Raw genomic sequence first — 13,209 nt, 5'->3', positions numbered from 1 at the left:
TATTCTTTCACTACATATAATATTAACTTCAGCCATTGATGCTTGTAACTGGCAGCTCTAGTTCGCTTTCACTACTAGACAGTTTTGCATTGTACCAGTTTTCCGCACATTCCTTCCTCCACATTTGAAAGGCGATTTTGTGCGCAAATCCCTTACTTAGCACAACTCCTGGCGCAGAGTGGGCGCTCGAGGAACATTTGTTCAGTGCTTGAGACGGAGCCCCGACTAACTGTAACACTAACCCTTGTTTCTTCCGGCTGAATTCCCTGTGCCTTTTCCCCTTTGTGAATGACAGCCTAAAATATTCTGAGCAGCAAGAAGAAAACCGATTCTCTCCTGTGGCACCCAAAACTACAATTCCCAGAAAGAATTGCCGTGCTCCTTTGCGTTAATTTCAGTTTACTTCGCCCCCTGAGCGAGCTTCCGGGTTGTGTGGGCGTGAACGAAGAATTATCCAATGATCGCAAACGCGGGTGGAGGGGGCGTAAAATTGTCCAATGAGCGTGTGGATTGAGGCGCCAATGAGCGGGAAGGTTTCTCCCGGACCTGACCTGAGCTCCGTCATTGAGCCGCGCCACCGCGCTGAGAGCGGTGGAACCCAGCCCCTCTGTCCTATCCTCTAGGCGGCTGGCTCGTTCCCTCCGCGTCTGTGGATCCCGCTTCGATGTTCTCGGTGGGCGCAGCACCCCAGAACCTCCACGGCCATGGCCACTAGCCTGAGGACGCCCTCCTTCACCTCCTGTTCTTCCTCCTCGACAGACACAGACGACGAGGGAGTGCGCGGCACTTGCGAAGATGCTTCTATGTGCAAGAGGTGTCTACCGGGCGCGTGGTCAGGGGCCGGCGTCCCCGGGGGGCTGGGGGCTGGTGGGAGGCGGGCCTGTGTCTCCGGAACACGCTTGTTCGCCAAAAGGTAGCCGTCAATTCGTGCGACCCTCGCTTGACACCTGTGAAGTGCACAGGGCAGTGGTTCATTTATGGAGCCGATAATTCACTTGTGCTGTGCGCCAGGCCTGGGGAGAGCGTGACTGGGAATCCGGCCTGAACCAGGCAGACGGGGTCTTGGCCTTCTTGGGGCTAAAGTCTTGGTGGAAGACCGACAAGAAGCAAGTATGTCTAGTGTTGATGGGGGAGGAGAAGTTCAGGTTCTACCTCTTGAATAGGTTCATTACATTGGGGATTGTCAGGATCCCCATTGTGCACCTGAGATCACGCCAGTGAAGGTGTGTGTGGGTGGGTGGGGTGGGGGCGCTGAATGATCTGCCCAGGGCCACGTAATACTGGTGTGCAGAGCCAGTACTTTCCAGAGCTCTTGTGTGTATGCCACGGGAGTCTACATTCTAGGGGTGTAGTGGGGACAGCGTTGTGAGCAGATACGTGTCCCATATCGGAAAGTCCGAGGCTGGAATGTACTTAACAGAAATTGTTGAGAGTGTACTTTGTGGTTGACCCTCCCCTTTGGGTGGGTGGTGGGTATTCAGTGATTGGGAACCCATGGTAAATAGGACTGACATGGTGTCTGATGTACTCACCACCTGGTTGGAAAAGACAGGAAGCAAATAATTACCCATGAAATACATAATTACAGTGTTGCGTTGAGTGCTGAGAAATAGAGTGCATTAGAGTTTGTAATTTAGGCAATAATGGTTAACCTGAGAACAGAAGGCTAAGAACAAAACCGGGATGTGTTGTGTGTAGGGGGTGTTCACTTAGAACAAGGAAGGAGTGTGAACTGGTAAAGGAATTGAGAGAATGCCCCTTGAAGCTGGGGCCACGTGTTGAATGTAGGGTGGGGAAAGCCAAGGTTTGGGGTTAAGACTTGCACTTTTTGTAGGTTCCTGGAGACTAAGCATAGTGATTTAAAACATGGAGTCCAGGGCCAAGCTGACTGTAGCTCTGCCCCTTATGAGCTGTGTTCCTAAACCATTCTGGGTCTCAGTTTCCTGATGTGAGAAATGGGGATGATGATAATCCCACTTCATAGATCATTGTAAAGATTAAATGATATTTAACATTAATGAAACACTTAGAGCCATGGCTGACATGTAGTGGGTGTTAGTGGTGTTTGATTCCATAAATAGATAAATACTTACATAAGTATTGAAGACTGGAAGGCAGTCTGTGGTGAAATTTGTGAACTTAAATGGCTTCCACCCAACTTCATTTCTTCTCCAGGTTTCAGGTGCTGTTGACCACATGTGTAGAACTGTTGAATTAGAAATAATTTTTCTCATACCAACTGTTATTTGCTAAGAGAATCTGAAGTGCCATCAAGATGATCAGAGGGAAATAAAATACTTTCAGGGGCATATCACAGTTAGGTATATTTAAAATTTGTTGATGATTTGTTATATTTATATTTGTTGGTGACAGTTTGTGCAAATTTGCTTATTTAAAAAAAAGAGTGAATTAACTGTAGAGTAACTCAGACACAGTGAAAGAACAGGGAAGTAGTTTAACTATAGCTTGCCTTTTCTTGACTCTCTATTGGATAGTTTTTATAATTTCCCTGTTCTTGTCTGCCTCAGTTTCCAATGCCCCCCTCTGTCTGCAGACATCTAAACATTGTAGGGGAAGTTTGGGTTTGGAATGGCAGAGACTCTAAGGCAGTGGTACCCAGCCCAAAGTGCACTTCATCAGAGCCTGTGGGGCTTTTTAAAGAAAACACAGATTTTCACGTCCTTGTCTAGACTCATTGAATCAGAATCTTCTGGGTTAGGTCCTGGCTCTAAAAACCAGGTATGTTTCCCATCTGGAATCATTACATGAAAGCTTTTTTTGCACTGGGCTTTCCTTCGTCTGAACAACATGCAGCAAGATTGGGAGAATCCATAAGTTAATGTGTGAAGACATTTTGCAGGCCTCTGTCCTTCATGTTCTGTGATATCTTGATCTGCATCTTCACTGCAATGTGTTAAACCCTTAAACCTTGTCAGAAAATCATGTTATTAATAACATAGAGATTCCTTGCATGAATCATGGCCATATCACTTTATGCCTCAGTCCTCTCTTTGGAATCAGGATAAGATTGGAAACCCACCTTTGGGATGTAAGGATTAAAAGAGAAATAGATCGAAGGGAGTTGGCACAGGATTTGGCACAGAGTGTAGCCTTCAATAAAGTATTATTACTGCTTTTGATTTTCCTCCATTTTTTTTTTTTTTTACAGATTGTATTTCTTTATTTTAGAGAGTGACTGCATGAGTGTGGCAGAGGAGAGGCAGAGGAAGAGGGAGGGGGAAAGAATTTCAAGCAGAATCCACACTGATTTTGGAGCCCATGTGGGGCTCAAACTCACAACCTTCAGATCATGATCTGTGTCAAAATGAAGAGTTAGACATTCAATTGACTGGAACACCCATGCGCCCCTTGATTTCCCTCCATCTGAATATTATTTAGTTGAAGTTACTGACTGTGGGTTAGGCTGGTTCCTGCCGCCCTAGGTTATAGCCATAAAACCCCTAAAATCACATTAAGAAGGCCAGTTAGCCTCCCAGGACACCTAGGATTCCCTCTAAGAAAGGGAACCAGCCTTTCCTCCCGTGACAGTGGTCAGCATCCTCCATAAAGGCCACTGGGAGCACACCTGTTGTCAAACACAGTGGCTTTGTTACTCATCCTAAGGGAGAACCCACGTCATGGCGACTGTGGGGCTGATCCGTAAGAAAGAGGGTGTTAGAAAGAACTTATAGGATTTGGGCTTTGGGCGGATGTTTTTGGGAGTGTTCAAGGAAGCAGGGGTGTTGCCTGGACTGGGTACTGAGGCGAGGCGAGGCGAGACAGTTCTGGGATCGGGTAGCTCCATCAGTGTTTTCTAGAAGGAGGTGTGAGGAGCATGACGAACGATGTCATTCAGAAGGAAGGCACTCACTCGTATCAGCTGGGAGAGAGGAAGATTGGCATTTTGGGGTGGGCACAACAAGTTTGTTTTTGTCTGTTTGGACAAAAGAGAAAGTGGTCCTATTTTGTGTCCCTTCATCACCGGGGCCACAACACCTCATGCTACTGTTCTGCGAGGTCGTTTGTGTCCCAACAGGAGAACCATGTGGTGTCTCCTTGAGTGCCAGGCCCACTGCAACCAGCCATGCAGCCCGGCTCATGGTGCCAGTCCGCCTCCTCGATGTCAGCACTGCTCTTCCTTTTTTCCCAGCGGAGGGGGGAGGCCTTCAAAAGACAAATAGGTGTTTGTCAGGCAGAAGAAACTAGCCTGGCCATGGAAGCCCAGGGCTGTGTCAGCGGCACCTGACATTGGGCCGGGGAGCGGGGAGCAAGAGAGAATTCTGGAGAGGTTGTCAGAGAATGATACGTGGGAGGACCGAGGGGTTTCAAGTGGGGGAGCTGACGTGCTCCAGGGTTTCAGACGATCCCCAGAGGCCGTGTGAAATGATGTGGTGACAAAGGGCAGGTCTGTTACCCTTTCCTTCCCTGTGGCCACACCCCTGGCTCAGGTCCCTTCTACCTGCTCTGTTGCAATGTCCTTCTCGTTCTGCCTGCTTCTCATCCAGCTCCCTCTCCCATCCACGTGCTCCTGCTCTGGCCAGGATAATTTTTTTGGAATTCCACATCTTCTCCTGTTACTGAATTCCTCAAAACCGTTTGATTCCCCATCAGCCACAAGGTGAGAATCTGTACTGCGTGGCGTGACTCACTTTACTTTTTGTGATCCTCTCACAGGTCCCTGGGTCTCCCGCTGCCACCTGGAAAACTATATTTCAATGTCTCAGAATTATCGCCCATCCATTCTTTCCAAAACTGCTCGAGATCCCCTTCCTATGTTTTTCTCCTTGCCACTCCCCCCCCCCCCCCAACTCCGTGAATGGGGCCACTGTGTCCTTCAGGTCCCACATGCAAAAGGGAGGAGTCATCTTGGAATTCTGCTTTTACTTCCTTACCCCCTTATGTGATCATTCACCCAGACCTGTGATTTTATCTGCTAAATATTTCTGGAATCTACCTCCTTTTCTCCACCTCTGCTTCTGCCCTTTCAGTCTTAGTTAAGGTCATTTGTGGTCTGAGCCATGGTGCTAGTCTGCTCGCTGAGCTTCCAGGTGCTTCTACCTCCCCCAAATCTCTGTCTCCCCCTGAAGCCAGAGGTTTGTGGAAGGCCCATTCATTGATGTCACTGCCTAGTTTCCTGGCTTCTTGTTGCCATTCGAGATAGACCCAAACGTTCCTTCTGTGTGTTCATGGCTGCTCCATCCTCCTTCTCCAGTCTTGCTTCCCGCTCGCCTTCCCTGCCCTACACAGTCTGGTCAGTCCTTCCAGTGTGCCCTGTGTCCCCCGGCCTTGGGGCGGCTCAGCTGCTCTCTCTGCCTGAGATGCTTTTTCCCCCACCCCCCTTGCCTCATGAGCTCTCATCTTCCCTCAGATGACTGCAGTCACCCCACATTCTTTATTGGATGTCTATTCAGTTGCCGGAGGCTCGGTTCTTGTGCGCTTCCAGATGTGACCCAAACAGACCACGGTGGAGCTGTTAGCAAGCCTTTCTTCCAGTGAGAGAAGCAGCCAGTAAACACAGAGCCAAGGAATCCAGCATGTCAGGGGTGCTGGATCCTGTAGGAGGGTTGGAAGGGGTTGTCATCTGAGCTGGGATGGCCAGGGAAGGCCCCCTGAGGACAAGGGTGGGGAAAGCCCTGCAGGAGGTGAGGGAGTGGGCCCTGTGCCTGTCTGTGGGAACAGTGTCCCAGGCAGAGAGAAGGGGGAGTAGGAAGGCCTCTGTGGAGGGAGCTGGCCTGACTTGTTCCAGGAATGACAAGGCCAGAGTAAGGGAGAAGGGGGAGAGTAGCAGATGGGGTGTTAGGGACCTGGGGTGGTGGCCACTGGGGGATTTTGAAGTGAAGAATGAGGTGAGCTGACTTGGGTTTTAATGGGATCACTTCAGCTTCTCTGTTGAGAACAGTGAGGGTGGAAGCAGGGAGATCAGTTAGTAGGCTACTGGAATATTCCAAGTCAGAGATACTGCTGGCTTGGATCAGGATGGTAGGAGTGGAAGTGCTGAGGATCGACCAGATTCTGGGTACATGTTGAAGGGAGAGCTGATGGGATATACTGACAGATGGGATGCGTGTGAGGCCAATGAGTCAAAGAAGGTGCCCAGCCTTCTGGCTCATGTCAGATGCGGCTCCCTCCCCCCGACACCTGCAGACAAGGTCTAGCTCATTATCTGTTCTCTGTGCATCTCCTTTGTGGCAGTCAGTCCTGTTGCAATGCAGACATCTCGTTTAATGTTTGTCTCCCCCGTGGGAATAACGGTGCTGAGAGGGACCATGTGTGTCTCAGTGCCATGTGCCTCGTAGACCCCTAGTAAGTATTTCTGAGCCGGCAGAGTGATGAGGAACTGAATGTAGATGCTCAAGGTTCTATTTCCTGATGAGGTCTCCAAATTCCCATGTTCTGTCTCACTGGTTTTGAGTGGTCTGTGTGTTTTGGAAACTAGGCCATGGGCTGTAAGACTGAAATTCTATTGTGAGAATTCCAGAAGTTTTTCTGCTGTCAACCGCATCGAAAAACATCCCCCTTGACATGCAAGTGGGTCAGAGGATCTCCTTTTGGGAGAGTCAGCATTTTACAGAGGGGCCTAGGCCTTTCCAGCTCACTGATGGCATCTACACAGCTCTGCCCAGAGTGCAGGGCTGAGATTGTGATCTCAGATATTCTGAAGGTGAGGACCTCTGCTTTCCCTCCCCAGAGAAGACATGTCACTATATTTATTTATTTATTTAGATTTTATTTATTTATTTGACAGAGAAATAGAGAGAGAGCACAAGCAGGGGGAGCGACAGGGAGAGGGAGAAGGAGGCTCCCCGCTGAGCAGGGAGCCCAATGTGGGGCTGGGTATCAGAACCCTGGGATCATGACCTGAGCCGAAGGCAGATGTTTAACCCACTGAGCCACCCAGGCACCCCAAGGATTAATTTTTTAAATGACAAATATGAAGTCATTTTCCCCACTTAGTAATCTTATTTGAATAGACTGTGCATATAATTTTTTGCATTGTTTTTTTTTAATGGTTGAATGGTATTACACAGAGTGGTTGTACATTATGTGACCATCCTTGTGTTCATGATTTGGATGGCTATGATTTTGTTATTAAGATAGGGTTCTGAGGGGCGCCTGGGTGGCATAGTCGTTAAGCGTCTGACTTTGGCTCAGGTCATGATCCCAGGGTCCTGGAATCGAGCCCCGCATCAGGCTCCCTGCTTCGCGGGAAGCCTGCTTCTCCCTCTCCCACTCCCCCTGCTTGTGTTCCCTCTCTCGCTGTGTCTCTCTCTGTCAAATAACTAAATAAAATCTTTAAAAAAAAAAAAGAGGTAGGGTTCTGATGAACATCTTTGCGTGTGTGTTTGAGTTTTCCAGTGAGATGGATTTCAGAGGAGAAGCTTCTGCAAAATGGTCGTCAGAAGAGGTTTAGTCACTTTCTGTTCTCACCCATAGTAAATGAGATAATAATCACAGAGTATTCTCAGTCTCTTAAATTGTTTGTCAACTGGCAGGTAGAAAATAATGCCTCTTTTAAATATATATATTTCAATGATGTATTTATATGAGAGAGAGCATGGAGGGAGGGGCAGAGAGAAAGGGAGAGAGAGAATTTCAAGCAGACTCCAGCTGAGTACAGAACCTGACTCGGGCTGTATCCCACAACCCTGAGCCAAAGTCAAAAGTCAGATGCTTAAGTGATTGAACCACCTAGGTGCCCCTTAAATTTATATTTTCATAATCACTAGTAAGACTGAGTATTTTTAGTTGTTCACTATCACTGACAATTTTTTACATGAATCCTCTCTCCTTATCATTTTTCTACTGGGTTGTCTTTTTGTTTGGTTATTTATAGTTTTATTATTGATTTTGGGGAACTTTTTATATGGAGGATAGTAGTCCTTTGCCTCTGTAATGTTGCAGTATTTTCTGTCAAACTGTTGTTTATCTTTCAGTTTAGCTTGTACCATACATTTCATGATACCTTTCATTCTGAATCTGGCAGTCTAACTTTATGGCTGGTGGCTTTTGGATTCTGCTTTAAAAACCATTTTCAATCACTACATTTTCTTTTAGTAAACTTTTATTGTTTTGGCTTCTATTGCTCAGACCATTCGTCTATCCTTATTATTTTGTATGTTATAAAGTCCCTGCACCATGTAGTGATGGTCTGTATCCCCCAAGGATTTGAAACATCACTTAGATACTAAATTCTTATATATACTTTAATACAGCCATACCTGTATCATTCTTCATTTCCAGTTTGACTTGCTTTTTTCATTTTGATCCTTAAACATTTTGACTTGTGATATAACTTATCTGTGAATTGATTGAGAGCTCTCATAGGTTGCTTCTAGAGTAAGAATAGGTTTGTACCAGGGAATAGCACCGTTTTCTTAGTTCATTTTAAGCAGCTCTACTTCAGGAAGGAAGAAAAGAAAGGGACACTGACAAAAGGTATGTGTCTCAGTCTGTGAAAGCAATAGCTTTGCAGGAAGCCCTACTGTGTAGACTTCAACATACGTGTCATTGGCCAGAACTAGGCACATGGCCCTACCCCTACCTGCAGGAACATGTGGGAGGGGAGAATTTCTCACAAGGCAGATTATTACCTTGAAGAAAATTGGGGTCCTCTTAGTAAGGAAGAAAGGGTAAGGGGATATTGAAAGGGGAACTTAGAGGGTCAGTTACATCTCTCATCTTTTTTTTTTTTTTTCTTTTAGAATTTTCCCAGGTAGGGGTGCCTGGGTGGCTCAGTAGGGTTGAGCGTCTCTTAATCTCAGCTCAGGTCTCAAACTCAGGGTTGTGAGTCCAAGTCCCACACTGGGCTCCATGCTGGGTGTGGAACCTCCTTAAAAAAAAAGAAAAAGAAAAAGAGAAGAATTTTCCCAGGTATTCCTTTTTTTTTTTATGTTATGTTAATCACCATACATTACATCATTAGTTTTTGATGTAGTGTTCCATGATTCATTCTTTGCGTATAACACCCAGTGCTCCATGCAGAACGTGCCCTCTTTAATACCCATCACCAGGCTAACCCATCCCACCACGCCCCTCCCCTCTAGAAACCTCAGTTTGTCTCTCAGAGTTCATCATCTCTCATGGTTCATCTCCCCCTCTGATTTCCCCTGCCTTTATTCTTAACCTCCTGCTATCTTCTTCTTCTTCTTCTTTTGTTAACATATAATGTATTATTTGTTTCAGAGGTACAGGTCTCTGATCCATCAGTCTTACATAATTTACAGCACTCACCATAGCACATACCCTCCCCAATGTCTATCACCCAGCCACCCCATCCCTCCCACCCCCGAGTTCCACATATCAGTGAGGTCATATGATACATGTCTTTCTCTGACTGACTTATTTCACTCAGCATAACACCCTCCAGTTCCATCCATGTGGTTGCAAATGGCAAGATTTCATTCCTATTGATGGCTGCATAATAATCCATTGTATATATATATACCACTTCTTCTTTATCCATTCATCTGTCGATGGACATCTTAGCTCTTCCCACAATTTGGCTATTGTGGACATTGATGCTATAAACATCGGGGTACACATACCCCTTCAGATCCCTACATTTCTATCTTTGGGATAAATACCAGTAATGCAATTGCTGGATTGTATGGTAGCTCTATTTTCAACTTTTTGAGAAACCTCCATACTGTTTTCCAGAGTGCTTACACCAGCTTGCATTCCCACCAACAGTGTACGAGGGTTCCCCTTTCTCCGCATCCCCGCCAACATCTGTCGTTTCCTGACTTGTTAATTTTAGCCATTCTGACTGGTGTGAGGTGATGTATCATTGAGGTTTTGATTATGGATTTCTCTGAAGCCAAGCGATATTGAGAACTTTTTCATGTGTCTGTTGGCCATTTGGATGTCTCCTGGACAGAAATGTCTGTTCATGTCTTCTGCCCATTTCTTGATTGGATCATTTGTTCTTTGGGTGTTGAGTTTAAGAAGTTCTTTATAGATTTTGGATACTAGCCCTTTATCTGATATGTCATATGCAACTATTTTCTCCCATTCTGTCGGTTATCTTTTGGTTTTGTAGACTGTTTCTTTTGCTGTGCAAAAGCTTTTTATCTTGATGAAATCCCAATAGTTCATTTTTGCCCTTGCTTCCCTTGCCTTTGGCGATGTTTCTAGGAAGAAGTTGCTGCGGCTGAGGTCGAAGATGTTGTTGCCTGTGTTCTCCTTTAGGATTTTGATGGACTCCTGTCTCACATTTAGGTCTTTCAACCAATTGGAGTCTGTTTTTGTGTGTGGTGTGAGGAAATGGTCCAGTTTCATTCTTCTGCATGTTGCTGTCCAATTTTCCCAACACCATTTGTTGAGGAGACTGTCTTTTTTCCATTGGACATTCTTTCCTGCTTTGTCGAAGATTACTTGACCATAGAGTTGAGGGTCCATTTCTGGGCTCTCTATTCTGTTCCACTGATCTATGTGTCTGTATTTGTGCCAGTACTGTATTGTCTTGATGATGACAGCTTTATAATAGAGCTGGAAGTCCAGAATTGTTATGCCGCCAGCTTTGATTTTCTTTCTCAACATTCCTCTGGCTATTCGGGTTCTTTTCTGGTTCCATACAAATTTTAGGATTATTTGTTCCATTTCTTTGAAAAAAGTGGATGGTATTTTGATGGGGATTGCATTGAATGTGTAGATTACTCTAGGTAGCATTGACATCTTCACAATGTTGGTTCTTCCAATCCATGAGCATGGAACGTTTTTCCATTTCTTTGTGTCTTCCTCAATTTCATTCATGAGTATTTTTTTTTCAATTTTTTTATTGTTATGTTAATCACAATATATTACATCATTAGTTTTTGGTGCAGTGTTCCATGGTTCATTGTTTGTTCATAACACCCAGTGCTCCATGCAGAATGTGCCCTCCTCAATACCCATCACCAGGCTAACCCATCCCCCTACCCCCCTCCCCTCTAGAACCCTCAGTTTGTTTTTCAGAGTCCATCATCTCTCATGGTTCGTATCCCCCTCTGACATACTCCCCTTTTCTTCCTCTCCTGTTATCTTCTTCTTTTTCTTTTTTCTTAAAATATGTTGTGTTATTTCTTTCAGAAGTACAGATCTGTGATTCAACAGTCTTGCACAATTCACAGCGCTCACCGTAGCACATACCCTTCCCAATGTCTATCACCCAGCCACCCCATCCCTCCCACCCCCAACCACTCCAGTAACACTCAGTTTGTTTCCTGAGATTAAGAATTCCTCATATCAGTGAGGTCATGTGATACATGTCTTTCTCCGATTGACTTATTTCACTCAGCATAACACCCTCCAGTTCCATCCACGTCGTTGCAAATGGCAAGATCTCATTCCTTTTGATGGCTGCATAATATTCCATTGTGTATATATACCACATCTTCTTTATCCATTCATCTGTCGATGGGCATCTTGGCTCTTTCCACAGTTTGGCTATTGTGGACATTGCTGCTATAAACATTGGGGTACACGTACCCCTTCGGGTCCCTACATTTGTATCTTTGTGGTAAATACCCAGTAGTGCAATTGCTGGATCGAACGGTAGCTCTAATTTCAACTGTTTGAGGAACCTCCATACTGTTTTCCAGAGTGGTTGCACCAGCTCGCATTCCCACCAACAGTGTAGGAGGGTTCCCCTTTCTCCACATCCCCGCCAACATCTGTCGTTCCCTGACTTGTTAATTTTAGCCATTCTGACGGGTGTGAGGTGGTATCTCATTGAGGTTTTGATTTGGATTTCCCTGATGCCGAGCGATGTTGAGCACTTTTTCATGTGCCTGTTGGCCATTTGGATGTCTTCTTTGGAGAAATGTCTATTCCTGTCTTCTGCCCATTTCTTGATTGGATTATTTGTTCTTTGGGTGTTGAGTTTGATAAGATCTTTATAGATTTTGGATACTAGCCCTTTATCTGATATGTCCTTTGCAAATATTTTCTCCCATTCTGTCGGTTGTCTTTTGGTTTTGTGGACTGTTTCTTTTGCTGTCCAAAAGCTTTTTATCTTGATGAAATCCCAATAGTTCATTTTTGCCCTGGTTTCCCGTGACTTTGGCGATGTTTCTAGGAAGAAGTTGCTGCGGCTAAGGTCGAAAAGGTTGCTACCTGTGTTCTCCTTTAGGATTTGGATGGACTCCTGTCTCACGTTTAGGTCTTTCAAACATTTGGAGTCTATTTTTGTGTGTGGTGTAAGGAAATGGTCCAGTTTCATTCTTCTGCATGTGGCTGTCCAATTTTCCCAACACCATTTGTTGAGGAGACTGTCTTTTTGCCATTGGACATTCTTTCCTGCTTTGTCAAAAATAAGTTGACCATAGAGTTGAGGGTCCATTTCTGGGCTCTCGATTCTGTTCCATTGATCTATGTGTCTGTTTTTGTGCCAGTACCATACTGTCTTGATGATGACAGCTTGGTAATAGAGCTGGAAGTCCGGAAATGTGACGCCGCCAGCTTTGCTTTTCTTTTTCAAGATTCCTCTGGCTATTCTGGGTCTCTTCTGGTTCCATACAAATTTTAGGATTATTTGTTCCATTTCTTTGAAAAAAGTGGATGGTATTTTGATGGGGATTGCATTGAATGTGTAGATTGCTCTAGGTAGCATTGACATCTTCACAATGTTGATTCTCCCAATCCATGAGCATGGAACGTTTTCCATTTCTTTGTGTCTTCTTCAATTTCTTTCATGAGTATTTTATAGTTTTCTGAGTACAGATCCTTTGCCTCTTTGGTTAGATTTATTCCTAGGTATGTAATGGTTTTGGGTGCAATTGTAAATGGGATAGACTCCTTGATTTGTCTCTCTTCTGTCTTATTGTTGGTGTATAGGAATGCCACTGATTTCTATGCATTGATTTTATATCCTGCTACTTTACTGAATTCCTGTATGAGTTCTAGCAGTTTTGGGGTGGAATCTTTTGGGTTTTCCACATACAGTATCATATCATCTGCAAAGAGTGAGAGTTAGACTTCCTCTTTGCCGATTTGGATGCCTTTGATTTCTTTTTGTTGTCTGATTGCTGTGGCTAGGACTTCTAATACTATGTTGAATAGCAGTGGTGAGAGTGGACATCCCTGCCGCGTTCCTGACCTTAGGGGAAAAGCTCTCAGCCTTTCCCCATTGAGAATGATATTCGCTGTAGGTTTTTCATAGATGGCTTTTATGATATTGAGGTATGTACCCTCTATCCCTATACTCTGAAGAGTTTTGATCAAGAAAGGATG

The 13,209-nt window shown here is 45.1% G+C and overlaps 1 protein-coding gene across 2 annotated transcripts in view; it reads left to right on the top strand.

Annotated features, from left to right (window-relative positions):
- Positions 1-566: 566 nt before the first annotated feature.
- LCMT1 (leucine carboxyl methyltransferase 1) overlaps positions 567-13,209 on the top strand; it is a 76,410-nt gene continuing 63,767 nt past the window's right edge. For both annotated transcript variants that reach the window (XM_073889875.1, XM_025853858.2), the window contains exon 1: positions 567-814. In XM_073889875.1, coding sequence (XP_073745976.1) covers positions 796-814 — 19 coding nt within the window. In that variant the 5' untranslated portion in view covers positions 567-795. The remainder of the gene's footprint in view (positions 815-13,209) is intronic.

This window comes from Callorhinus ursinus, unplaced genomic scaffold (assembly GCF_003265705.2).
Source record: "Callorhinus ursinus isolate GAN/ISIS: 27379988/994484 unplaced genomic scaffold, GSC_fseal_2.0 scaffold120, whole genome shotgun sequence".
In the NCBI taxonomy this organism is placed as follows: Eukaryota; Metazoa; Chordata; class Mammalia; order Carnivora; family Otariidae; genus Callorhinus; species Callorhinus ursinus.
This window is presented reverse-complemented; position numbering and strand designations above follow the sequence as displayed.